This window comes from Oryctolagus cuniculus, chromosome 4 (genome assembly GCF_051225735.1).
Source record: "Oryctolagus cuniculus isolate XC-2025 breed Fujian yellow rabbit chromosome 4, ASM5122573v1, whole genome shotgun sequence".
Taxonomy (NCBI): Eukaryota; Metazoa; Chordata; class Mammalia; order Lagomorpha; family Leporidae; genus Oryctolagus; species Oryctolagus cuniculus.
Genome location: NC_142870.1, coordinates 138,142,351 through 138,170,279, shown reverse-complemented (window position 1 = coordinate 138,170,279; position 27,929 = coordinate 138,142,351). Strand labels below are relative to the sequence as shown.

The window sequence follows — 27,929 nt, the reverse complement described above, 5'->3', positions numbered from 1 at the left end:
AATACACACTGAGAAGAAAACATGCTACCCTCTGGGTAGCATCTTCTAATAAGCTGGAAATAGGAAAAAACATTCATAGTATTAGAAATTAGGCACCTAATGAATTGTGCCCATTATTGGAGGTTTTCTGTGATAACAATTCCTTAAAAGCTAGTAATTGCCTATGTCTTGATGACAGAAGAGAAAACATAGCATTAAAGTCATCAGAAATGATCTCCCAGTGGAGGCATGACTCACTTGGTTAAAGAAACACAGGCCAAGTGCTGGTACTTACTAGGTGAGTACGATGGCCACTGCATCATTCAACACACTCTCCCCAAACAAGAGTGTGTACAGGTCCGGGTCAACGTGCAGTTCATGGAAAATGGCCAGCACCGTCACTAGGGAGACACACACGCAAATACACGGAGTTAGTGGAGACACAGCCATGGCGTTTTCTTTGGTTTTAGCTGCTTGGTGAAAGTATTAACTAGGGGCCTATTTTTCTCAAATCCGCCACTTATAACAACACTGGATCTTTATTCATAAATCATCTAATCATGCCGCTCCCCTAACTAGAGAACTCTCTGTGCCCTTCACTGCTTATAGAGAAAGTGTGAGCTCCTTGATACAAGTTTTCTATGACCGACACTTGGCTTACCTTCAACAACATCACTGCCTGCCCTCTTTGCTGCTTTCCACAAGCCACAGAGAACTCGCACTCGCCGTAGCTTCCCAAAGACACCACACACTTTCCCAAATACCATTGCCTTTTGATGAGTATTGTTGCAATAGCCTACTCCCGTAAGGAAAAGGAGGTCAGTACCTGGTTTTCACCCTCCCCTGATTTCATACGCATCGAGGAAGATAGATCCAATGACCCTAAGAGGGAGACCCCAGTGCCTGTTCCTGGCAGCCTGCTCTGTGGTTACTCAGTGCCTTGTATTTTTATGAGGCTTTGTGAGTACATCAAGACAGTAAGTAATCACACAGTGATTATCTGTGTTCATCAAAACTACTCAGTGTCTTGATATCTGAAAGTTATGCAAAGTGTGAACAGCAATCATTAAGAAAATGATCCATTGAATTGATTACCAAGGAGAAAAGAGGGTGGTTGAAAATAATCCTGATGATATAAAGTTTTAAGGAAGTATGGAGAGTGCCACTTCTTTGTGTTCTTTCCTGTTTCATGGACTGTGAAGTTAGTAACTGCGTTGTATGAGAGTGCTATGGAAAAAAAGCTGGAAGGTAAGTTGAGTTTAAGTTTTTCTAAGTGTTATCAGGAAGTCTGGAGCATGTCTTGCACAATGGGGAGTCATGGAAGAGCTTTAAGAAGAGGGCTAGCACAATCCATTTGTACTTTGAAAATGGAGCTTGGACAGCAGGCCAGAGGGCAGAGGCAGGCTTTTGCTGGAGGCTTTCCCAATAGTCTCTATAAGAGTCGAGTTGCTCCAGGACACGGGATTCAGGCCCTTGACCTCCTGCTCATCCTTAGCCTGGAGTTCTGATAGGTCAACCACCACAGTGCTGGCTACTTCACTATTCATTGCTTCTCATTTTGTTTGTGTGTCACTACCCTCAGCATTAAGGCTGCAACATAGTAAGCCTTTAATGGGGAAAGAATAGGACTTAATGTCAATGAAGGTGGAGCAGAATAGACAGCACCCCCAAGATCCTGGGGTGGGGAATTGGTGGGCCTGGTTGCTTAAGGGCATCAAGGAATGACTCTGGATTTTGATCTACTGATACAACATGGTAGTTATAATTAATAACTACACACACTTGAGAATTGCTAAGAGTAGATTTTAAGTATTATTCTCACTACAAGTAAATGATCAGCATGTGAGGTCATGTATATATTAATTAGCCTGATTTATCCATTCCACAATGTATGCATATTTCAAAACATCATGTTGAATGCCATAAATACAAATAATTTTTATTTGTCAATTAAAACTATAAACATTTTTTAAAAAGAAGATACTGCAAGAATTAAAAAAAAGAGAAAGAAATGAAATGTCCTGAACTGGCAGGACAATTTGCCAGATCCCATTTTACCAGGCATAGAATCAATTTTATTATTCTGGCTGAATAGGTCTTATAAATCATATGAAGTAAAATGATAGAGATCTACTCCCTTCTAGCATGTGGCTGTTAACTTCTGACACAACCCTTGGCCTTCGCAACTAAGGGTGGGAGGTGGGTCGGAAGCACTTCTGCTAAGCTCTTTCTCCTTTCTGGGTAGAGTCAAGACACTGCATCCCTGGGGGAGGTGGGGGTGTGCATTTGGTGTAGTGGTTAAGTTGCCACTTGAGACACTTGCACCCCATAGAGGAGTGCCTGTGCTTGAGTATGGCTCCTTCTGCCAATGTGCACCCTGGGAAGCAGCACATGGTGACTCAAGAACTTGGATCCCTGCCCCCTACATGGGAGACCTGGATGAAGTTCCAGACTCCTGACTTTGACCTAGGCCTTGGCTGTTGCAGGCATTTCGACAGTGAACTAGCAGATGGAAGAGCTCTCTCTCTCTCTCTCTCTCTCTCGCTCTCTCTCTCTCTCTCCCTCTGCCTTTAAAATGAAATGAAGACCGGTGCTGTGGCTCACTAGGCTAATCCTCTGCCTGCAGCACCAGCACACGGGATTCTAGTCCCGCTCGGGGTGCCGGATTCTGTCCCGGTTGCCCCTCTTCCAGGCCAGCTCTCTGCTGTGGCCAGGGAGTGCAGTGAAGGATGGCCCAAGTGCTTGGGCCCTGCACCCCATGGGAGACCAGGAAAAGCACCTGGCTCCTGGCTTCGGATCAGCACGGTGCGCCGGCCGCAGCGCACCGGCCGCGGCGGCCATTGGAGGGTGAACCAACGGCAAAGGAAAACCTTTCTCTCTGTCTCTCTCTCTCTCACTGTCCACTCTGCCTGTCAAAAAAACAAACAAATAAATAAATAAATGAAATGAAATGAAATGAAAAAAAATCAGAAAAAATATTTAGACCCCCACCAAGGTTTCAATGGGGGGGTAGTTAATAGCATTTCTCTTTTGGTGCACTCTTGTGAAATAAAAGTAAAATTATTCGTTTAAAAATATTTATTTGTGTAAGAGGCAGAGAGAGACTGGATATGAGAGAGAGAGAGCGAGAGCAAGAGAGAGAGCGAGCTGTCCACTGGTTTACTCCCCAAAGATCTGAAACAGCCAAGGTTGGACCAGGGTGTAAGTTGGGAGTCAGAAACTTACTTCAGGTTGCTCATATGAGTGTCAGGAACTCAACTACTTGAGCCATCACCTTTGTCTCCCAGGGTCTGCATTAGCAGGAAGCTGGAGCCGTGAGGGAGAAATGGGTATTAAAACCAGACACTTTAATATAGGACAGAGGCAACTTAACTTCCAGTCCAAAAGCAACCCCACCACACAGTAAGGTTATTCTATAGTGGAACATTATGACATGGCAGCACTATTCCTGATTTTAAGCTCTGTAGATGTTTATTTGTACCTTTTTTGCTTTGCAGATGACTTGGAGGTCTCCTAGCTCATGGCCAGGGATGTACAGTCTTGGCTTCTTTCTCTGCTTGTCCCCTTATAGCATCCATTCTGCCTTATGGGAATGGACTGCATTTTTTATAACAAGAACTCTTTGCCCTTGAGACGAAAGGCTATTATATGAATATCCAGTTTTGTTCAAAAACTATTCTGACATTCCCACGATGCCTTTGAACAAAGAACTGAACTTCATTTCATAAACGATATCCCACACAAAAGAAAAAGCTATTACTGTGCACATTCCTATCTACTCTGTGAAGACATGGAATAGCTTAGAAATAAAGCCAGGCAGTGTACCCTACAAGAGGGAATATTTTGCCAGGACCACAAACGAGTCGAATAGGTGAGTCAGGAAATTAGCCTCCCACTCTGCTGCTGAGCTTGGAGCTTTTAGAAAACTCATTTCATTAGCTCGCTGGCAGGGCTCAATCTCACACATGATGTCCAAGACCCTCTTGTGGCACCTTCCCTGGAGACAGTCTCTTGGATCAGCTGTGGACATGCTCAAGCCAGCTCTGTCCACACCTTGTTGGTTTTTAAGAGCAGCCCTGGCCCAAGACTGGGCTAAAAAGTAATGCTTGTTTAGATGAGCCTTCTTTGTGGTAGTGTAGGTGAATATTCTAGACGCCATGTGGACAGGAAGAGGAAAAAACCCAATCCGATTTCTTACACCCACCTCTCATTTTATCAGGGGATTGATCACTTTTACCTTTATCATCCTTTCGTTTTGCTCATCTCTTAGTGAAGTTTCTAACACTTCCTTTGTGACTTGGAGTTCCTTCTCCTCTCTACACCCTCTTCTCGTCTGATTTTGCAGCTTGAGAAAAATCTACTTTGTCACCTAAATTAGTAACCAGGGATACAAGCACACATGAGCTTATACTGACACATGACCTTATACCCCCCACACACCCCTCCTTCTAGGTAAGGGTGGTAGAACAGTATGATAATTGAGTAACCAAGAAATGCCTCTGAATCAATCATTGGATATCTCTGAGAAAACGGTTCTAGAAGCCAAATAGTTCCAAATGGCGGGGGTTGGGGGGGAGTGAGGGAGGAGTCAGTGTGTGGACTGCACCTCTGAGAAGCTGGTGGTAAGGGATGGAGAGAGTAAAAGCAGTTACTATGGGGAATGGAGGCCAAGGGAGCCTCTGCAGCTTGCACAGAATAGAGAGACGCTGAAAACCTGGGACCCTGCTGCAGCAAGGTGTGGGGAAGGCGGAGGGCAACGGAGGGGCAGGAGGGACGTTGTCTTCACCATAAAGCAAGATCACCCCAGAGTCAGGGGAACCACGCATTCGGTAAGGTGAGAGAAGGGCTGAAAATGTGCAGCACTTTTGCTGGTAGGAAGGGTCAAGCCTCGGCAGGCGCCGCGGCTCACTAGGCTAATCCTCCACCTAGCAGTGCCGGCACACCGGGTTCTAGTTCCGGTCGGGGCGCCGGATTCTGTCCCGGTTGCCCCTCTTCCAGGCCAGCTCTCTGCTGTGGCCAGGGAGTGCAGTGGAGGATGGCCCAGGTGCTTGGGCCCTGCACCCCATGGGAGACCAGGAAAAGCACCTGGCTCCTGGCTCCTGCCATCGGATCAGTGTGGTGCACCGGCCACGGCAGCCATTGGAGAGTGAACCAACGGCAAAGGAAGACCTTTCTCTCTGTCTCTCTCTCTCACTGTCCACTCTGCCTGTCAAAAAAAAAAAAAAAAGAGTCAAGTCTCCATCTGGTAAGCTCACATAAAGGATAATGTTAAACCTACAAAACAAAACAAAAACCCCAACACTGAAATAGTATATCATCAGACTATGAATTTCGTCCCTACTACAACCATGTTATATCATCAAAACTAATCTTTTCTCATCGTCAAGGTAATAAACATATATGGAGATATAAAACATAAAAAATGATCTTCTGACCCCATCTCAATATATTGACTATTTTTTAAAGATTTTATTTAGTTCTTTATTTGAAAGGCAGAGAGAAGGAGTGAGAGAAGGAGAGAGAGAGAGAGAGAGAGAGAGAGAGAGAGAGAGAGAGGAGAGATTTTTGATCTGTTGGTTCATTCCCAAATGCCTATAATGGTCAGGGCTAGGCCAGACAAGAACCAGGATCCAGGAGCTTCATCTGGGTCTCCCACATAGACACAGGGGCCCAAGCACGTGGGCCATCTTCTGCTGTTTCCCCATGTGCATTATCAGGGAGTTGGGTAGACAGTGGAGCAGCCAGGACTTGAACTGGTGCCCATATGGGATGCTGGCGTTGTAGGCAGTGGCTTAACCTGCAATACCACAATGCTGCCCTCAATGTGTTGACTGGTAAAAGATGCTTCATGTTTTTTTTAATTTGCCATCTTTTCAACTGGCCACTTCTTGACATTTTTTCAGTAACTTCTAAGTCTTTAGGGTGATTTAGTGACAGCCTCTTCCCTGGAATCTCCATTAACAGCTCTCTGACCCATATTTTCTTCTTGTTTTGCCAAGGATTTAAATTTCAAATGATATTGTAATGTGGCAGTTCTTAGCAACCCAGTACAAGATGTGCCTCGGTCAATGGACAACAAGACACACTAGTTCCTACCCCTGTCATTCTAAGTCATCATTCAGCCTTGTCAAAACACTGGCTCTCCCTGGAGAGTGCTCTCTGTGTTTTTTTGTAGCAGACCAGTATGTTTGACACTTGTCCGTGACACACAGAGAATCAAAACTGTCTCAGGCTCCTGCAGCTGAATCTGTGTCAGGCCTGACAGGTGGAGAACCCTGCTAGTCTCATAATGAGGTAGCATTTTTCTATTTCCATTTTGTAAAAATGTATGTTTGTACCTTGGATGGAGAATGGTGGAGGAAATTATCCTGCAACTTTTCCCACTTTCCTGAAATAGTGTATGTAGTGAGATTTTAGGGTGAAGCTTCCAAAAGCATTGTGGAATAAGGGTATGGGCTGAAATACCGAATTATTTTGAGCCTATCCCTTCTCAGTAAAGACTCAGTGATACAATCAGTGCATAGATGGGTTTTTCCAGTGAAGCTCTGCCCATCATAATCCTAGAAATACAATCAGAAAACCTAACCCTTTTGAACTAGGACAGAGAAACAATTGCAGATCTAGAACACCTAGATGTTGCTTCACTGAGGCCATTCTAAAGTAGATGTTGCATGAAACATCACGAATGACTTAGCCCTAAAACATGGCAATTTTATTTTGACCTTCAATATGATACAACATTTTGGTTCCAAGTTAGTGGTAGGGAAAATACTTTATGCAAACACCCCATTGCAGTCCTTCTCAAGCAGGGTTCCCAGGGAGAAAGAAGATGTAATGTCCCAACAAGATGATTTCCAAGTATGGCCCAGGCACCCCTCTGGGTTCCTGAGACCTATCCAGGAAGATCCTCAAGGTCAATGAAAACATTATTTGTGTTCTTCATTCTTATTCTTTCATTGCACTCAGTAGAATTTTCCAGATGCTATATTATGTATATTAGTGCAACAGATTGAATGCAGAAGCAGGTGTGCAAATCCATCTGTCTTCCACTGTACCACATATTAAAGAGTTTTACAGAAATGTAACACAGTTCTACTCTTCTTGATAATTTTTTGCTTTGGAAAATTATTTTATTTTTCTTTTTTTTAACTTTTATTTAATGAATATAAATTTCCAAAGTACAGCTTATGGATTACAATGGCTTCCCCCCCATAACGTCCCTCCCCCCCGCAACCCTCCCCTTTCCCACTCCCTCTCCCCTTCCATTCACATCAAGATTCATTTTCAATTCTCCTTATATACAGAAGATCAGTTTAGCATACATTAAGTAAAGATTTCAACAGTTTGCTCCCACACAGAAACATAAAGTGAAAAATATTGTTTGAGTACTAGTTATAGCATTAAATCTCAATGTACAGCACACTACAAAGATCCTAGATGAGGAGTAAGTGCACAGTGACTCCTGTTGTTGACTTAACAATTTGACACTCTTGTTTATGGCATCAGTAATCACCCTAGGTTCTTGTCATGAGCTGCCAAGGCTATGGAAGCCCCCTGAGTTCACCAACTCTGATCATATTTAGACAAGGCCATGGTCAAAGTGGAAGTTCTCTCCTCCCTTCAGAGAAAGGTACCTCCTTCTTTGATGACCCGTTCTTTCCACTGGGATCTCACTCGCGGAGATCTTTAATTTAGGTTTTTTTTTTTGTTTGTTTGTTTTTTCCCCCAGAGTGTCTTGGCTTTCCATGCCTGAAATACTCTCATGGGCTTTTCAGCCGGATCCGAATGCCTTAAGGGCTGATTCTGAGGCCAGAGGGCTGTTTAGGACATCTGCCATTCTATGGATCTGCTGTGTATCTCACTTCCCATGTTGGATTGTTCTCTCCCTTTTTGATTCTATCAGCTAGTATTTGCAGACACTATTCTTGTTTATGTGATCCCTTTGGTTCTTAGTCCTATCATTATGATCAATTGTGAACAGAAATTGATCACTGGGACTAGTGAGATGGCATTGGTACATGCCACCTTGATGGGATTGAATTGGAATCCCCTGGTATGTTTCTAACTCTACCGTTTGAGGTAAGTCAGCTTGAGCATGTCCCGAATTGCACATCTCTTCCCTCTCTTAAATTATTTTATTTTTCATAAAAATATATTATTGGGGCTGGTGCCATGGCTCACTTGGTTAATCCTCTGCCTGCAGTGCTGGCATCCCATATGGGCACCGGGTTCTAGTCCCGGTTGCTCCTCTTCCAGGCCAGCTCTCTGCTGTGGCCCAAGAGGGCAGTGGAGGATGGTCCAAGTGCTTGGGCCCTGCACCTGCATGGGAGCCAGGAGGAAGCACCTGGCTCCTGGCTTCGGATCGGCGCAGCGCACTGGCCGTAGCAGCCATTTGGGGGTGAACCAGCGGAAGGAAGACCTTTCTCTCTGTCTCTCTCTCTCTCACTGTCTAACTCTATCTGTTAAATAAAAAATTTAAAATGAATAAAAAATATGTATTATTAACAGGGTTTCTGATTATTATCTTAAATAAATCAATAAAAGTATGTTTTAAGATTTGTTTCAATTTCTAATATAGTAAATATTAATATAACACACATAAAGTCTCTTTGGGGTTTCTTTCAAATTTTGAAGAGTTACAAAGGGTTGTAATACTAAAAATCTTGGAGACTTCTGTCCTAAAGAATTTGTTGTATGAAATGAATTAACTTACTTTCTATCCATCACAGAGAATATTAGCTCAGCATCATCCTTGAGAGAAATGAGAAAAATAGATACTTAAATCATTTTCTGTAGAACTTAATCCTCTTGGTGGACCCCTGCTGAGAAAGGCTCCCTGAATCTCAACATCGTATGCCACACAATAACTAAAACCAATTCTTTTGGCATATATGCAGAGGATTTCTGATAACTCTCACATGAGAAAAATTATTCCTTTTACATTAAGAGCACTAATAGGTTTCCAGAATCACATTTCTGTCATTGGTATTCATATTCGCTTAAGCTCTTTTTGAAATGTAAGTGTTTTGAGGGGAGACGTTATTTCTTCAGTAAAAGATGCAAAACAAAAACATGGGCAAGCACAATCCTTTTCTTGACTTCAAACGTGGCTGACTGGTGTTCGAGAATAATCTACTTCATCTTTTGCTTAACAACCAATACAGTCCCTAGTAGTCACCGCACATAGAAAGAGGTCATCAGAGTATCATGAGATTTCACCTCAGGAGAAGGAAAAATAAAGTATAAAAAATGGGAATGATTGAAACCTGAAAATAAATCCAGGTGGGCAAAGTTTTGCAGATCTTGTATCAGGGAACTCGTGGATTGGTATCTGCTGGCTCCTGAGTTTGTTCTTTAACATTTTCCTCAAAGCTACTTAAAATAAGAATATTCTAAATTCAATGTTAGCAAAGAACATAAACATTTAACAAAGACCCAATTTTCTCACCAATGGGGTTTAATGAGCCATGGTGCAGCCTAATGGGGAAGCTGTGCAACTTGCCCAGTATCGGAGTGAAGACAACTCACCCTGCCATACCAGCACTCCCCAACTAGGATTGTCACTAAGCCACCTCACCATTTTAAATATGAAAGATGGAGGGCAGGTGTTCACATACAAATCATGAAATAAATCCAAACAACAGCTCAGTGGAGTCCACGAGCAAGGTAAAAATATCACTGCAATCCATGATATGTATTAACTGTGAGGAGAGAGGCAAGTCAAAAAGACAGTTGTGTTAACTCATGATCATGGTCTACGCAAATTAAGGGGGGCTTCACAAATTAATTTTTTATACAAAAAAAGACATGAAATAAGCAGATGCCGTACAGCCTCTTTTCTTAACTTGTGACTCAAGACTGTGAGGGACATTACAGAAATATTTTCAAATGGGGGTGAATATTTTTCTCTTAACAGATTAGCACTGTTGATATTGAGAAGAGTCAACACAGAGGAAGGGAAAAATGACAGGAAGGGAGGGGTCATATTATGAATCCACTCATCCCTGGCACCACACTGTATAGGACTCTGTATAATACATTTTCCCTCACTGATCCCGGCCCCTGCCAACAACCACACACACACAAAGATGTCCATGAACCGAGACCTAGAACATGTGAATCTGTCACATAACAAAAGGGACTTTGCAGATATAATCTAAGTTATGGACCTTAAAATAGGCAGCTTATGTTAGATCATCTGGATGGGGCCAACTTAATCACATTTGCTCTTATGAGCAGAGATTTCTTTGGCTGGACCCAGAGAGAGGCAGCTGAAGACATGTGAAGAAAGAAAAGTTGGGAAGAGTCCACACCATTGCTGGCTCCAAGATGCAGGGGCTCACTTGCTAGGGCCAAAGGAAGGAGCTTCTAGAAGCCAAGGCAGATCCCTAACTTTCAGTCAGCACTCCTACAATGATGAGAAACTGCTTTCTGCCACCAGCCTGAATGAGCTTGGAAGCAGATTTGTCTTGATAAATACCCAGCCAGCCAACACCTTGATTTTGGCATTGTGAGAATCACAGCAAAGAGCCTAGTTGAGCTAAACTGAACTTCTGCCCTACACAGCTGTGAGATAAATTTATGCTGTTGTGAGCTGCTAAGTTTGTGGGAATTTATTATGGCAGCCCTAGCAAACTAATACCCTCTGCTCCTCTCTCAAAATAGGAACTACAATACAGTGGGCAAGCTAGGCTCCCAGACACTTGACTTCTTAATACGTGAGTTACTGAGTGGGGATGTGGCTGGAACGACTTCTCATTCTTAGCTCTTTCACAGCCCTCCCTACCTTATCCCACCCCTAGCAGGAAAGAAATCACTTAAACAAATCATGTGGTAGATCATGTTTAGCAAAGGGACCAATAGGGAAGCTGTGCATTTTCAGATATGTAGGCCCATGGAGCCCCCATTGCTGCTGTAATTATCTGCATGTCCTTCTTGGTGCCATCGACACACACAATAGATCACTCATTTTACTCAGAATGTATTGTTTTAGAGCCCGTGGAGTCCCTTCATTTTCCAGTGTTTATCCTAGCTGGGCTACAAGGTTGAGCACAGTCTTAGTGAAGGATTGGTGCTGAGAAGGGAATGGTGATGTCCAAGACACGATGGACGGTGAACACATCTGGCAAGCCATGTCTGGGAACGGGAGCCAAGAGTCAGAAAGCAGCTCTCACAACAGACGTGAGAAATGCCTGTGTTAACTTTTTTTTGAGCTTTTTAAGATTTTCTACAACACCCATTATTTTGAGAATCAGAAAGGACAGAAAGTCACTTATAAAATTGGCAAAATTAAAAAAAAAAAACATAAATTCTGGAACCAAAATCCCTTTCCCAAGGTCCCAGATGATATAGGTGAACACCTGGCACTCCTCGGGACATAGCCCTGAGCTTCCAGACTGTTGGGACCCTCAGCATGGCATGGTGCACCCTGTCTGTTTCTCCAAGTGCTCTCTTTGGTTTGCAAGAGACCAGCCTTACATGGCTTTCCTTCAACCCTCCTAGCATCTCTTTCTCTCTATCCTTTGTAAACTCATCCTTAAATACAGATGTTGCCAAGGAAAACATCCCAGTTTCCTCTTCACTGGACAAACTTCCTGAGCAATCTGATTGACAACCAGTAATGTCAATCTCTAGCCCTTCCCTTCTGCTACAGACGCTCACGTCACCTGCTAAGACAACGCAACTTATTCCACCTCAACAAATACTTACTAAGCACCTGCTGGGTGCCTGGAATTGTGTGTGGATGTGCTACAGATTTCTTCCCAGCTTAGCAACCTTAGTCATTTTGCTGCTCTTGCTCTGGAATTACCTGTTTCATGGACCCAGAAGCTTTATGCTTACGTTTTTAAAAAGCATTGTGATGGCATATGTACAATAGAAAAATATCTGGCCTTAGAGAAGATAAAGGCAAGCCCCACTGTGCAGTTCAGAAGTTTACAGCATCAGGCAAGGAGAGGACAAGAAACCATTTCCACAGGCGCTGTGATGCATCAGACATTGTAGCATGAACTAGTATGGTCCTTCCTGAAATGTTTGCTCTCTGCAGTAGTCCATTTTGGATTGAAAAAATAATATAAGAATGCAGAAGCTTAGTTGCAGATAAATGTATTTCTTATGTGAAAGCAGCATTTTAAAAACTAACTTCCCATTTCCAGAAAAAAACTGTAAACACTTTCTATCACCTTTGAGTTGGTCCTCTGGAATCAAAGGTTGGTCATCCCCAGTATTAGTTTTTTCATCTACGTATTTGCTAGTACCTTTGAGTTTCTGGGAAGCAGCAGGCATCTAATTCAGTTGAGTGGGTGGGTGGCTGGATGATGGTCTTCTGGAGGCCTCACACCCTGTGGCTGACTTCTTGAGAGTCAGCACAGTGCCTCCCTCCTAGTATTCTCCCATTATGATCTTTACCAACTCAGCAACTGGACAGCACTTATAAAAGCTGTCAGGGCTGGTGCTGAGGCGCAGCAGGTTAAAGTCCTGGCCTGAAGCTCCGGCACCCCATATGAGTGTTGGTTCAAGACCTGGCTGCTCCGCTTCCAATCCGGCTCTCTGCTATGGCCTGGGAAAACAGTGGAAGATGGGCCAAGTCTTTGGGCCCCTGCACCCACGTGGGAGACCTGGAAGAAACTCCTGTCTCCTGGCTTCGGATCAGCGCAGCTGCGGCCATTGTGGCCAATTGGGAGGTAAACCATCGGATGGAAGACCTCTCTCTCTCTCTCTCTCTCTCTCTGCCTCTCCTCTCTGTGTAACTCTGAATTTCAAATAAATAAATAATTCTTAAAAAAAAATAAAAGCTATCTCCATTTCAGTTCAAAATAACAAATTGAGCAACATAACATTACTCATCAGTAGCTCCCAGGAAAAATGTCAATACCTGTTCTTCCTTGGCTGTGTTCTAGAAGAAGGAAAGCTACTTTGCAAGGAATCCAATCCCAAGGGCCTCTTGGAATCTTTGTAGAGCAAGATCATCAAATCTAGCCTTTGATTAGTGGGTGTTCTCCCACCCCATAAACCTTACTTTTAGGATTGTACAAGCACTGGTCTTGCACATACATGAACCCAAGATTGAGTGAGTGCCTCCTTAAATTCTCCTTCCTAGCTATCTCTCTGTCCTATGGTTTTTACTTCATCAACCAATTTGAGCCCTAAAAGTCTGACAGCAAGGAATTACTCTCTAAGAAATTTCTGAATCTGATTTGTCCCAATGAGCAACATCTTATTTAGCACATAAATGGAATGTGTGGGCTGGACAATGACTTTCAGAATTTCTGTCCTGCAGGTCTGCCTTTGAGCATTGCTGAGAATGAACTGCTTTCATTTTAACAGAGATGTTCTGTTCCCTAAAGCAGTGAGCCAGAGAGGTCTGTCAGCCACAGCTGTTCCCCAGCTGTCCACAAAGCTGCTGAATTGCTTCAAATGGTCTTTCAGTGTGTTCTTGAAATCCAAACTTGAGAACACCTGGAGTCTTGCTTTATCCGCTTTCAATATCCTGAAACATTTATATAGTTGCTTGTCATCTATTATTGTCTCCAATTTTGTTATGTGCAGCTCACTTTCCATAACTGGGCTTCCAACTTCAGAAGCAAGACCTTTGTGCCAAGACCTTGCTATTCACAACTCTGTCCTGCAGTAGAGAATAATGGTAGGACGCTTGACTCTGATGTTAAATCACTTGTGTTCTGATCCCAGCTAGAATGGAAATGAACCTGTTGATCTTGAACCATCTACTTAACCTCACTAAACTTCAAGTAAGCATCATTGATAAAGGTGGGATAAGAATATCCCCTCCCTCATAGGTTTTCGGATAAGGATGAAGCAGAATCATTCATGTCAGCTGTCGGTGCTCAGTGACTAATGGTTACTGTTATTATTGTGCATGTTATCAATACCATTAGTGTGTCTGTCTAGTATAAAATAGAATGACACCTTCTACTCTCTACTTGTTTGTTTTTCCTTTGACGCTCAGGAGAGAAAAATAGATATTATCAAGCAGAGAAGGGATGGAAACCCTTCTTGGCCTCCCTTCATCTCACAAATTACCCCTTGAATTGCGTCATCTGGAAAGAAGACCTGATTCCCATTCTGAATGCATTTCCTTTCTATGCGGGTCCTCATCTAGAAAAGAGGAGAAAAAGTGTTTCCAAGGCTCTCCTACATCTAAAATTCTATAGACTTCAGACTCTGAACTACAGACTCCAGGTGTGGAATGGGCCTATTTCTCTGTGTTCTTGGGGCTCTGGTACAGTGCTAAGATCAGGGCTGTGCTTTGCAGTGTGGCAGAACAGTGTGTGTAGGGCACAGAACAACGTCAAGGACAGTGACGACTTTAACTCTTTTCTGTATAAATGAGGGGAAGACTATCTTATTATCGTGTGTGTACCATCTCACCTTAACCCTGACCCACAGGGTTATCAGTGCAGGACATGCTGAAGAATGTCCGGGCCCAGGAAGAACTTGCTAATGTTGAGCAGGTCACACGGGGGCCTGGGTGGGAATTGGACACCGTTGTTCATGGGCCCATCTCCTACAGCAGAGAAACATGGTTCATGGTGTCCTGGCTGGACAAAATGCTGGCTGGAGGTGAGGGAGATCTGCAACCTTCTGAGAGCCTTCTGCCCACCACAGTGCTACCCAAGTCCCTCAGCCTTTCCTTGGTGTTTCCAAAGCTCCCCAGACCACCCCTGTCTTATCGTTTAAACTTGCTGCCAATGGTTCTATCTATTTCTCCCTCAGACTGGGAACTTCTCAAGGGCAGAATCTACGTCTGGGTCAGTGTTCCCTACCCCAGTCACTTCCGCAGTGCCTACTGCTTAGTAGGTGCTGAATCAAGGTCAAATTAAACCCATAATAAAAGGAGAACTTGACTATTAGGTTTCATTTTAATTCAAAATTCAACAGGCACATTACTGTTTTGAGAAACAGTGGGTGGTGTTCGATAAAGGACATCAGACATGACTTTTCTACCCATCATCTCTGGCATGTTTGAGCCTTTTTAAATTTACATAAACCATGTAAGTATTTACAACCTATCAATCTTGGAATAGATATAATCACCTGGTTGTTGTGATGATAAAATTTGAGGATGTATTTGTACACTTAGTTAATGGCTGTTATCCTTAGTGACATACCGTCTATATAGATAAACTCAGCACTTTTTTAAAAAAGATTTTATTTGAAAGACAGAGTTACAGAGAGAGGTAGAGACAGAGAGAGAAAGAGAGAAGTCTTCCATCCACTGGTTCACTTCCCAATTGGCCACAATGGCCAGAGCTGTGCAGATCTGAAGCCAGGAGCTAGGAGCTTCTTCTGGGTCTCCCACGTGGGTGCAGGGGCCCAAGGACTTGGGCCATCTTCTGCTGCTTTCCCAGGCACATTAGCAGGGAGCTGGATCAGAAGTGGAGCAGCCAGGACTTGAACCAGTGCCCTTATAGGATGCCGGTGCTGGAGGCCAGGGCCTTAACCTGCTGTGCTACAGTACCAGCCCCAAACTCAGCACTTTTAATCTGCTGCCAATTAATAGCTTTGCATTGCTTCTACATATTGACTAAAGTGCAACCCTTGCATTGATTGGTAGAATAAAAACATTGATGATTTTAGAGCTGGCTGCAAGTTAACTAAAGTCAGTAAGCTATTTTGATCCCATAGATGTTACTGTCTGGCAAAAACATGGTATGGCAATCTGAGAAAAAAGAAATCCTGGCTTCGATAACCATCTTCCATTGACTTGCTGTGAAATCTTGAGACAATCCTAAAATTTCTCTGCATCTCAGTTATTTTTCAGAAGACATGGTCTTCTGTAGCCTAGAAAACTATGTGAAAATAGTTGAAATATCATGTGTGGAAGTGATTTTAGTTCTTTGCAAGAGACACACTATATAAATCCAAGCTGTTATTTTTATTTCTGAGTAAATTTGCTCAAGAATAGAATCTAGGTTTATATGATGGTGTTTTATAGACTTAGGTTTATGTAGAGGCTTTTAAACCAATGCCATCACAGTGTGTTTAACATGGAATTGGACAGTTGAGAGCTATTCAATGACACAGTGCAGGACTGGAGCAGAGATGGCAGTGAACATGGCTGATCTGTCTGTGGTCTCTAGGAGCACGCTGGTGTCAGTGGGAAGTATTCTGGTTTAATTTCCTCTGACTTTCTCTGAGGTGTGTAATTTTTTCTCCCTTGAAATTCAAAGACAGCATCTGAATACTCCCTTGCTGCTACTGTTCTCCTTCAGCAATAACAATTCAACAATTCAACATTTCTCTACGAAATATCACATACAAAGAGTAGAGTCATCCTAGTTGCTCTATAGATGACTAAGCAAATAATTCAGGAACATGATCTTTATATGTGAGCGTTTTCTAAAACAATACGGGCCTAAAACAATTTTGGTCTCTTCCAATTCTGCTTAGCAGATTTTAAATGAATGTTGTCTTTGTTCTCTAAGCCAGCCCTGGAACTGAAGGAAATGATGTGTCAATTATATCTTATTTTTTTCTTCAAATAGAAAGTTATTCATTTTCTCTTGAATTTTTAGGTAGAATGTTGAGAACACCCGTGATGAGAAACCACAGATGCAGTGTGGTCTGAAACTCTGAGATGCACAGGCAGAGAGGGTCAGAAGGCCACAAAGAACAATATATGCGATTTTACAAAGAAGACACGATCCAGACAAGAGAAGTAAATGGAGACCACAATCAATTATTGTAATACAACAGTGAACAGAGAGCTCAAGGAGACATAAGGAAAACAAAACTAAAAACTAAAAACTCTTCTGATTATGCCAATTCTAGCAATTATTCCCACTGTGTTAGAAAGAAATCAAGATTTTAACTGGGGAGTTCAATGACAAATGAAAAAATATGAGAGACAGCCCAATTAAGTCACCCTGACTGAAGAGGCTTTTCTCCAAAAATAACAGTTCTGCTTTTAATTATAGGTTCTTGGGTCTGTTAATCAGCCATCTTCCTCAAGGCTAAGCTTGGTACAAATAACAGAGAAGGATTCAGTAAAATGCCCTGTTTAATTAAAAAGAATTTAATTAAAAATATTTTTATACACATGACCAATCACCATTATTTATGCAGATGTCCCCGCACACTTCTGTGGAAAGGCGTTTTCCTCCCCGTTCCCCTTTTTAAAATATGCTGTGCTTCGGCAAGAACTCCTTTGCAATGAGAAGCACCAGGACTGGTAGTTAATACCTATTTTTATCAAAACAGCAGTGCGGCTCACACATCACCCGTGCAGCCGTAACCATAGTAACCCCAAATAGAAAGGGTCTCCGGATTATCAACACGATCAAAGGTAAGATAGTTCATGTGCCTCTGGAACAGTTGCACTGTGGCTAACTTGAAAGGACAAAGGTGGCTCTTTTCCCCCCTACGATTTAAATGTTAAATGAAAAGAGTGACTTTCAAGTATGATGTCTAGAAATGCCTTTCATTTTGGAAGACTCATGTTTCCTCAAAGCGTTAATAATAGAAAAAGATGAAAAGCCAGCGCTGTGTGCTTCTCTAGTGCTTCTATCTGACGGTGCTGCAGAGACGACAATCAACATTTTGACGAGCCAGAGAATTTGTTACAGGAACGCACTCTACCCTGGGGAGCCCGGCAGGATGAGAATTCCTGGTTTGTGTTTGTTCCTACGCTCAGAGCGAGGATGACTATGGGCACTGCTGACTGTAGACCTACAGTCAATGGGAAAAACTACAGACGGTGACTCAGGGAATAGACTGGCAGTCAAATTACAAAGAAAAGACACTTTTAATTAGAGAAGCAGTGGGACTGGCTTGAGTGGTGGTGAAGTACCAACCCAAACACAGATCTGAATTTGGCTTTATAATTTATGGTTAGTGTAGGGGTGGGGCGGGGGGGAAGCAATGGGAAGGCAGGGAATAAAGAGAAGCTGAGATTTAGATAGTCCAAAACAGGGGCTAGCATAAAAGTCCTATGCCTGAACTTGGTAATGCTTAACACAACTATAGGAACAACATCTGGAAACATGGGGGAACTACTCTGAATTTTAAATACTTAAATGTACAATGGCGATTTCAGACAGTAGAGAATCCACATGAGGTTAACTATAATCTTAATATTTTTCTTTTTAATCTCTTTGCACTTGAGACTTACCAAGGAAATGGATAGGCGAGTAATGAAATATCATGAGAAAACAAATTGTTTCACCATGGTCACTTAATAAGAGAATGGCTATCAGGCAATTTGAAGTCCAATAGCAAATAAATAAGAAGCTATGATAGTCCTATCTAAAAAGCCAATAAAATGCCTGCAAAGAACTCATTGTTAGGAAAAATTTGTTTTCAACACTAAGCAATTTACAAATAATTGTCTATACAGCATTTCCTTTGATCTGACAATTCTATAAGGACATGGAATATATTTTCTATTTTGCTTTGTTTGGGCAGTATCTACCCTAAGAATGCAGAATGTGAGAGTGAACACAGGGTCTGATAGGGGCTTTTGCCAGGAGAATGAAATTCTGCTAACTTATATTAGCATTCCAAAAACCAAGCATGAAACTGTTTCCCCATTCATCCCTGACACTAATCTTGCCTAAATAAACAGATACTCTCAATATGCAGGATATTTTGGCCACTGGAAGAGGTGATCCCAACCTCTTTTTGAGGTAAGTGTCGTACCTCACCATATGCCTGTTTTTGCACCCAGGAAAGCAGGGGAAGAAGGTCCAGGTCCTCGGGCCCCTGCCACCCAAATGGAGACCCATAAGAAACTCCTGGCTCCTGGCTTCAGATCTGCTCACCTCTGGCCACTGTGGCCATTTGGGGAGTGAACCAGCAGGTGGAAGACCTCTCTCTGCCTATTTTACTTTTAGTGGCAACTCCTTTGGAGATTAAAAGTTTATGATTCTCACTTAATTCTGATCCTTTTATGCAATTTCCCAAGACCTTTCTTGCAAGATTTTACCCACAAGCATAGGAGCTGGTGACACATTCCTCCAGCACCCTTACTCACCCTTCGCTTTGCCACCAATTTGCCCCAGAGTTAGAGTGACACCTGGTGGTTATGTTAGGTAGTGCAGACCAAGAAAGCTGATTTGGGCAAGAGACTGTCCAGAGGATATCAGGGCTGGCAGTATCTCTGGAGGGGAAACTGTCAAAGGTGGAAGTCTCTGAAGTTTTCTAGCAACATTTTCTATACTTCCATAAGCTTCCGGAAGGTGAGACTTTTGCAGTGCATATTCTCTGAAAAGGGAATACTTATGATAAAAATGGATTTTCATTATAATTATGCTAAAAAGATGTGCCACCCTTGAAGTTACATGCAAGTCCTACAGCTCATGAGCTGGTATTTGCTTTAGCCTAAAGACATCATAACTTATCTATATTCATCCATTTACTGTTGCTATAACAAAATACATGAGGCTGGATAATAAATATATAAAGAAAAGATTTGGGGGCTGGCACTGTTGCATAGTAGGATGGGAGCCTGCAATGCCAGCATACCATACAGGCACCGGTTGGTGTCCCAGATGCTTCTGATCCAGCTCTCTGCTTATGGATTGGGAAACTAGTGGAGGATGGCCAAGTGCTTGGGCTCTTGCACTCATGTGGGAGACCTGGAAGAAGTTCCTGGCTCCTGGCTTTGGATAGGCTCAGCTCTGGCTGTTGTGGCCATTTGGGGAATGAATGAATGGATGGAAAATCTTTCTCTCTGTCTCTCCCTTTCTCTGGAACTCTGCTTCTCAAATAAATAAATAAAAACTTTAAAAAAAAGTTTATTTAAGGAAACCTGTTGAAGTGAAATGGACACTATGAGAAATAGTGACTTGATCAGCCCTTGTCCTGACTGTTGATGTACAACTTAATACTTTATCCCTTTAAGTATTTTTTTTTGTTCTACTTAATACTATTGGTTGAACTCTGTAATTAACACACGATTATTCTTAGGTGTTTAAATTTGACTGAAAAGTGATCTCTGTTAAATATAAGAGTGGGAATAAGAGAGGGAGGAGATGTACAATTGGGACATGCTCAAACTGACTTGCCCCAAATGGTAGAGTTAGAAACGTGCCAGGGGATTCCAATTCAATCCCATCAAGGGGGCATGTACCAATGCCATCTCACTAGTCAAAGTGATCAGTTTCAGTTCACAATTGATCATAATGATAGGTCTAAGAGTCAAAGGGATCACATAAACAAGACTAGTGTCTGCTAATACTAATTGATTGAATTAAAAAGGGAGAGAACGATCCAACATGGGAAGCAGGATACACAGCAGACTCATAGAATGGCGGATGTCCTAAACAGCACTCTGGCCTCAGAATCAGCCCTTAAGGCATTCAGATCTGGCTGAAGAGCCCATGAAAGTATTTTAGGCATGGAAAGCCAAGACACTCTGGCAAAAAAAAAAAAAAAAAACAAAAAAAAAAAAACAAAAAAAAAACCTAAATGAAAGATCTCTGCGAGTGATATTCCAGTAGAAAGAACAGGGCATCAAAGAAGGAGGTACCTTTCTCTGAAGAGAGGAGTAAACTTCCACTTTGACTATGACCTTGTCTAAATAAGTTTGATGTCTGTGAACTCAAAAGGCTTCCATAGCCTTGGCAATGCATGACAAGAGCCTAGGGTGATTACTGATGCCATAAACAAGAGTGTCAAATTGTTAAATCAACAACAGGAGTCCCTGTGCACTTACTCCTCATGTAGGATCTCTGTCCTTAATGTGTAGTTCAATGTGAATTAATGCTATGGCTAGTGCTCAAACAGTATTTTACACTTTATGTTTCTGTGTGAGTGCAAACTTGAAATCTTTACTTAATATATACTAAATTGATCTTCTGTATATAAAGATAATTGAAAATGAATCTTGATGAGAAAGGAATGGGACAGGGAGCAGGAAAGGGGAGGGTTGCAGGTGGGAGGGAAGTTATGGGGGGGAAAAGCCACTGTAATCCAAAAGCTGTACTTTGGAAATTTATATTTATTAAATAAAAATTAAAATAAATAAAAAAAAAATATACTCACGAGTAATAAAGGAAGTTTATTTAGCTCACAGCTTTTGGAGGATGGAAGTCCAAGATTGGATGGCTCCACCAATTTGGCTTCTAATAAGGGGCTTCTTGACTACACTACATTCATGGAAGGTGGCATCTTGGTGGCAGTGTGGTACAGCATATAGCAAGGCAGGAAGCAGGAGTGGAGAGAGGCTGGCTCACTCTTTAATAAAATTCACTGTCGTGGGAACTAACTGGGAACCCGCAGAACTACATTAATCCCTTCTGAGACGGTGCACCCAGTGGCATAACCACCTCTCACTAAGCTCCACTGCCTGAAGTTTCTATCACCTCCTGACATTGCCACACTAAGGACAAGGACAAAGCCTCCAACACACAAACTACATCCAAACCATGGCATGAGCCTACTTCACTCTCTGTACTTTGCCTGATTCACTCAGAAAAACAAATGTTTCACTCAGCAATTTTTTTTAATTCATGTTTCTAGGCCTCTGGACTAACCACTAGCATAAGTGAGATTCTGGGTCAACTTAGGGTCTTGGACCTGCTCCCAGAAACAGAACCCAGTATTATGTATTTTAACAAACTCTCCAAGTGAATATTATGAATGCTTAAGTTGGAGAATTACTAATACGAAGCAGGAAATCATCTTAGTGATCATCCAATTCCTGCAGGAATATATGAAGAAAATAAGGCCTAGAAAGGTTATGTGGCCAGCTTGAATTTGCCTTGAGCATTAGTAAGAAGGATGGAACTAGACCTCAGGTCTCCTAACTCCCAATAATCAAAACAGCATGATGCTGTGACACTTGTCAAGTAGAGGCTAGTTGGGCTCAACAGCAGCAAAACAGAGATTGGATTTTATATCTATATTCCTCTTGGCTTCTAATTTCAATAAATGAATTATCATCCATGCATTTAATTTCGTCTCCAGACAGGATAATGCCACAGTGAATTTTCTAAATTCAATTAACATGAACCAGTAGTCACCTTATGAAAGCCAGCATCCAGTGCTCAGGGCTTCATCGAGCACTTTGGATTCTTAGCACACGTTAGCTGCTGGAGCAAGTCAAGATGTGTGACTTCCATATAATACATGAATTCAATGCATTTTTAAGATTTTTTACTTTAAGGCATCCCCAATATCACACTGAGTATTAAAATTTTTCCTTTGAGAACTTCTCATTACACTTGGTGGTGATTTACTAACATAGCACAAAAACCGATTGGTAATTTTCTCACTTTTATGAAATTCTGAAGTTTTTTTTTTTGTAAGTACACAGAGGTGCTTCCAGATAAGTGAATAACTGTGATCACAATGTACATACTCTATTTGTTTGCTTCAATAGTCTCTTTCCTTTTCCTTTTTTGCATGTCTCTTTTTAAAAAGATTTTTCTTTTATTTGAAAGAGAGAGTTACAGAGAGAGAGGGAGAGAGAGAGAGAGAGAGAGAGCAAGATCTTTCATCCATTGCTTCACTCCCTAAATGGCCACAGTGACCTGGGCTGGTCCATGCTGAAGCCAGGAGCCTGGAACTCCCTCATGGGCAGCAGGGACCCAAGCACTTGGTCCATCTTCTCCTGCTTTCCCAGGCACATTAGTAGGGAGGTTGGATCAGAAATGGAGCAACCAGGACTTGAGCTAGCACTTATATGGGGTACCGGCATTGCAGGCAGCCACTTAACCTGCTGTGCCACGATGCAGGCCCCTGTATGTCTCTCTTCCCCATCTCTTCCCTCTCTGAAATTCCTATCTTCCCTCTTTCTTAGTACTCACCTTATAATATGATGTATGTCCTACTAATTTCTCTTTATACTGCAATCTAAATTAGATCAGAAGTCTAAACTGAGGAACGAAGAAAACACTTTTTGTAGAAAGATGCACAGTCTTCAAGCCCTTGAAACCCAGTTCGCATGGCCCATGACCCCTGAACTGCTGACCCATGCTACAAACACAGAAGAGTCTCAAGGTCCTAGCCTACCGTAAAGAATTGTGATGGGAGTTTTTTCTGTACTTGCTGGTCATGAATCTACCCCTTCTCATGGAGAGGGTGGGGGTGTTTTTCCTTCATCTGATGCCCAGGGACAGAGACTTCTCCTAGACCAGCAAGCAACTCGACTTCACCATGGCGTATGGGCATACGGTGGAACAGTTTGACTTTCCCCTGAGAAATCTCATAGGCTATGTCTGCTCAGCTGCTCTGATGGTGGCTTACAACCGATCATATAAAATGTTTCTTTATCTCATCTCTTCCTCCCACCTGGTAGAAGCCAGACACTCATCTAGCTGGTGGTAGACAGGCATGTGAGAAGGAAAGACCACACCCCTCTCTTTTCTCCAAAAGACAGGCAGCCCGCCTCCAGCAGGCTTGGGGAAAGGAAGTAAAGTCTTATATTGAAAAGTTGCATTATTACTTGGGATTGGATACATTCATCACTAAAGTGAGGCTGTAGTTGAACGTTACGTCCACAGGTCCCCAACCAGCAGCTGGGAAAGGTGTAGCCCCACAAGACACTTTCAAAGCGGGCAGAAGGAGAAGCAAGCAAGAAGTTGCTATGGTTCTACCTCAACAGTCCTGCTTTCCAATGTACAAGTGACATACACACACAGACAGAGGAGTCAGTTCTCTATTCATAAATATAAAGGTACTTCAAAAAGTCTATGGAAAAAGGTGACTGAAAGTTAAGTTCATTTTAGTGTGAAGAGATTTTGAAATCTAGGCATAGTTTTTTCATAATACACATTTTCCACAAACTTTCTGAAGACTCTTCATATGTCTGGACTTCATTTTTTTACACAAGTATAAACTCATCTTTCAATTCCATTTCCATTAACTTTTTAAAGGCCCCTAGTGGGACCAGCACTGTGGTGCAGTGGGTTAAAGCCTCAACCTGCAGCCCGGGTATCCCACACGTGCGCCAGTTCGTGTACTGGCTGTTCCACTTCTGATCCTGCTCCCTGCTAATGTACCTGGGAAAGCAGCTGATGATGGCCCAAGTGATAGGGCCCCTGCACCCATGTGGGAGACCTGGAAGAAGCTCCTGGATCCTGGCTTCAGATTGGCTCAGCTCCAGCCATTGCAACCATTTGGGGAGTGAGCCAGCGAATGGAAGACCTCTCTCTCTCTGTCTCTCCTCTCTCTGTAACTCTTTCAAATAAATAAATATTTTTTTAAAAAAAATAAAGTACCCTACTACTACTAAAATATTTTTTAAACTTTTTTTTATAAAAAATATTGGATTTTGAGGGGAGGAGAGGAGAGGAGAGGGGAGGGGAGGGGAGGAGAGGAGAGGAGAGGAGAGGGGAGGGGAGGGGAGGAGAGGAGAGGAGAGGGGAGGGGAGGGGAGGAGAGGAGAGGGGAGGGAAGGGGAGGGGAGGGGAGAGAGAGAGCGCTCCCATTTGCTGCTTCACTTCCCAAATACCTGTAACAGTGGTCCAAGCTGGGAGCCAGAACTCAGTCCAGATCTCCCATGTGGATGGCAGAGACCCAGGAACTAGAGGCATCACCTGTGGCCTCCCTGGATGTACATTAACAGGAACCTGGAATGAGGAGTGGAGCCAGGGCTCAAATCCAACACTGCTATGGGATGAGGGCATCTTCACAGCCAGGCCAAATGCCTGCCCCTGGTTTTAAAGATTTGAATCATATTCTCTATATACTTTTCCACAGCTTACTTTACAGAGACAACAATGCTTCCTGGAAAATCCTCAAGTCAACTGGAAGAGCACTAATTTATCCTTTTTAACGGCTACATGATACTTGTGTAGATGTCCTATAATCTATGGTCTTAAAAACTCTCTGCTGTGGCCCGGGAGGGCAGTGGAGGATGGCCCAGGTCCTTGGGCCCTGCACCCGCAAGAGAGACCAGGAGGAAGCACCTGACTCCTGGCTTCGGATTGGAGCAGCTCCGGCCATGGCAACACGCCAGCCGTAGCGGCCATTTGCAGGGCGAACCAACGAAAAAAGGAAGACCTTTCTCTCTGTCTCTCTCTCTCACTGTCTAACTCTGCCTGTCAAAAAATAAAAAATATAAATAATAAAACAACCTGTTCCAATAAACATCCTTGTTCATACATACACTTAAGAACTAGTGTTTTCACTTGTGTGGGGTAGACTCCCAGGAGTCAGATTACTATGTCATAAGGGGATACATATTTTAAGTTATAGTGGCAGTGCCAAATTGTTTTCCAAAAGTCCGTTAATGATTCAAATTTCCATTCAGAATGTCTAATAGACCATTTTTCCCTGCATCGCTGCCAGCAATAACTGTTACTTTGTTTTATAATTGTTGCCAAACTGTAAGATGATTGGCTGTTCTTTTATTTTCTATTTCCAGGACTTCTTGTGAGCTTGAACAAGCCTTCACTTTTATGGTCCAAGTACAATGGCTCCTCCACAAACTGTCTTTTCTGATATTTGTCCGTGTTTCTGTTACTTATGGGTAGACGGCCATTTTGTTCTGTGTATATCAGAGTTAAAAGTACCTGTCCTCTCTATTTAAATGACTTCCCCTCAATCCATTGTCTGTGTATTGACTTTTTTTATACCATCTTTTCCCATTTGGAAGTATTTTCTTTTTGTATAGTCAAAATGTCTAGTACTGACTTATGAATTCATAGTTTTCATTCTTTTTTAGAGAATTTCCATAGCAATAATCTATAAATATAGATTTACACATTCTTACAGGAGTTTATCATTTACATTTTAATTCTTCTAAATATAGCTTTGTAAGTGGTGAGATAAGTGCCCAAATTGATCATCTTCTAAATGGAGAGCCAGTCAACTGTGCAAATACCGTTGTTAAATAAGCCATTTTTTTCTTAATGGAATGACATACCACCTCTGTCAAATTCTCATTTATACTGAAATGTTTTTGGATATTCTATTATTTTTTTCACTGGTCATTCTATTTCTTGGCCAATATCATACTGATTTGGTGATAATGGCTTTATAGTGTATTCTTTTATCTGGTTAAGCAGGCTTCTTGTGCTTTTATTCTGCATTATGAGCTTTAAGATAACTTTATCCGGTTTCAACCTGAAACTGCTAGGTTTTCACAGGAATTGCACTGAACGGTATCTTCATTAGGGAGATAGCAACTGGTTAGGGCAGCGTTTCTCAAACTTGGCACTATTAACATTTCCAGCCAGATAATTAATTATCTGTTAAGGGAGGCTGTCATGTGCATCCTTGCCGGCTACCTATCAGATGCCAATCTCACATCTCTCCCAGTTGTAACAAGCAAAAAATGTTTCCTCAGCTAATGTCTCCTGGGGGTCAAAGTCATTTTGGGGAAGAATCACTGGGATGGTGGGATGATAACAAATTTAGGTGATAACTGTAGTTTGGAGGCCTTCTGTATTATATCTTGTCAGTTCAATCACTGAAATTCCTAAAGGAACATGAGGAAACACTGCTAGGTACCTGAAGCTTATGGCAACTTACAGAGAAAAACCAGTGAACAGAAGCAGAAGTACTAGGACAGACACAGCAAACATTTTGAGCAAGCATGTTGAATAGTTAAAGACATAAGGGAAAATCAAAATAAATAAGAGGGAATATTAGGTATGACAAATATAGCACTTGGAAAATACAACAATATGAAAAATGTAGCAGCTTATTTCATTCATAATAGATTCAGTAAATAAGATAACAGATATAGCTGAAGAAATGAATTACATAAATAGGAAATCCAATTGAGGAATTCTTCAAGGAGGAATCAGGAAAGATTGAAAAGATAAAAATATTTTTAACACACCAGGAGACGAGTATGGACCTTTGGTTCACTGCTTAAGATGCTGCCTAGAACATCTGCATCCTCTATGAAAGTCTGACTCCAGCAGAATGGGTTAACGGGTACCCTGGGAGGCAGCAGGTGATGGGTCAGGTCCTTGGCATCCGTGCCATCTGAGAGACCAGGATGGAGTTTCTGGCTCCCGGTTTCAGCCTGGCCCAGCCCTGGCTGTTGTAAGCATTTGGGGAGTGAACCAGTGGATGAAAGAACTCTCTCTCTTTCCCCCACCTACCCGCTCCCTTTCAAATAAAAAGAATAAATAAAAAAAATTAAAAACCTTATAAAACTTTAGTACACATGCATGATAGAAATAGTGGTTCAACATCTAGATAACACGAGCATTAGATGTACACTAAAATAAAAACATAGATGAATAGATATTTGAAGGAATAAGAGAAGTAAAATCACTTTGAATCTATAATTTTCTGTACAAAAAATTGCTGTTCAAATAGGAGAGTAAAATGCAAACATTTGCTGGCATATAAGGCTTGAAATACTGGTACACAATGATGGACATTAAAAACATTTTTGGAGGTCATAACTAAATAGGATGAGAAGCCTAGAAGCTGATGGAAGGTTTATGGGAAGTAACAGGGATCTCACAACTTGGTGAAGTGTTTTGTGGTTTAAAGGAGAAATTTAGAAGCAAACAAAAGCAAAAGAGAAATATATCCATAATTAAATCTGCCTATCCTAGAACATGCCACATCTTTTCTTTTGTTCATACCTTGCTTTGTAATTTAATTTACTGTTTTATATTTGTATTTTTTATTGAAATTAGTCCCAATATGTATAAAATTTATAGATATTGTATTCTATTTTGTAATATTTGTTGTTAAAATTTTTAAAATGGTATTGGATTTTGTATATTCCTCTGATATACAAGGACTTTATAAAAATTTTGTAAAATTTGAATAGTTTTTAAATAGTGCACCATCAACCAAAAATGGTAGCTTTGTTTGTTAATTTCCATTTTTATGAAACATTTTTATTTTTGTTTTGTTTTTGCTAGATTTGCTAGATTTGTTTTGTTCTAGTTACCTCTTTCCTTTCCAATTTAGATATTAAATAATCACCTTCTTGACTTATTTTAATTTTAATTTATTAAGATACTTTTTGGTGTTTGCTAGGTTTCTGTGCCCTATCAAAATCTCTCTCCTTT

General features: G+C 41.8%; 1 protein-coding gene across 1 annotated transcript in view; it reads right to left on the bottom strand.

The window, feature by feature from the left end:
* SLC9A9 (solute carrier family 9 member A9) overlaps positions 1–27,929 on the bottom strand; it is a 626,265-nt gene that overhangs the window by 422,498 nt on the left and 175,838 nt on the right. The window contains exon 6 of the mRNA XM_002716580.6: positions 275–380. Coding sequence (XP_002716626.3) covers positions 275–380 — 106 coding nt within the window. The remainder of the gene's footprint in view (positions 1–274; positions 381–27,929) is intronic.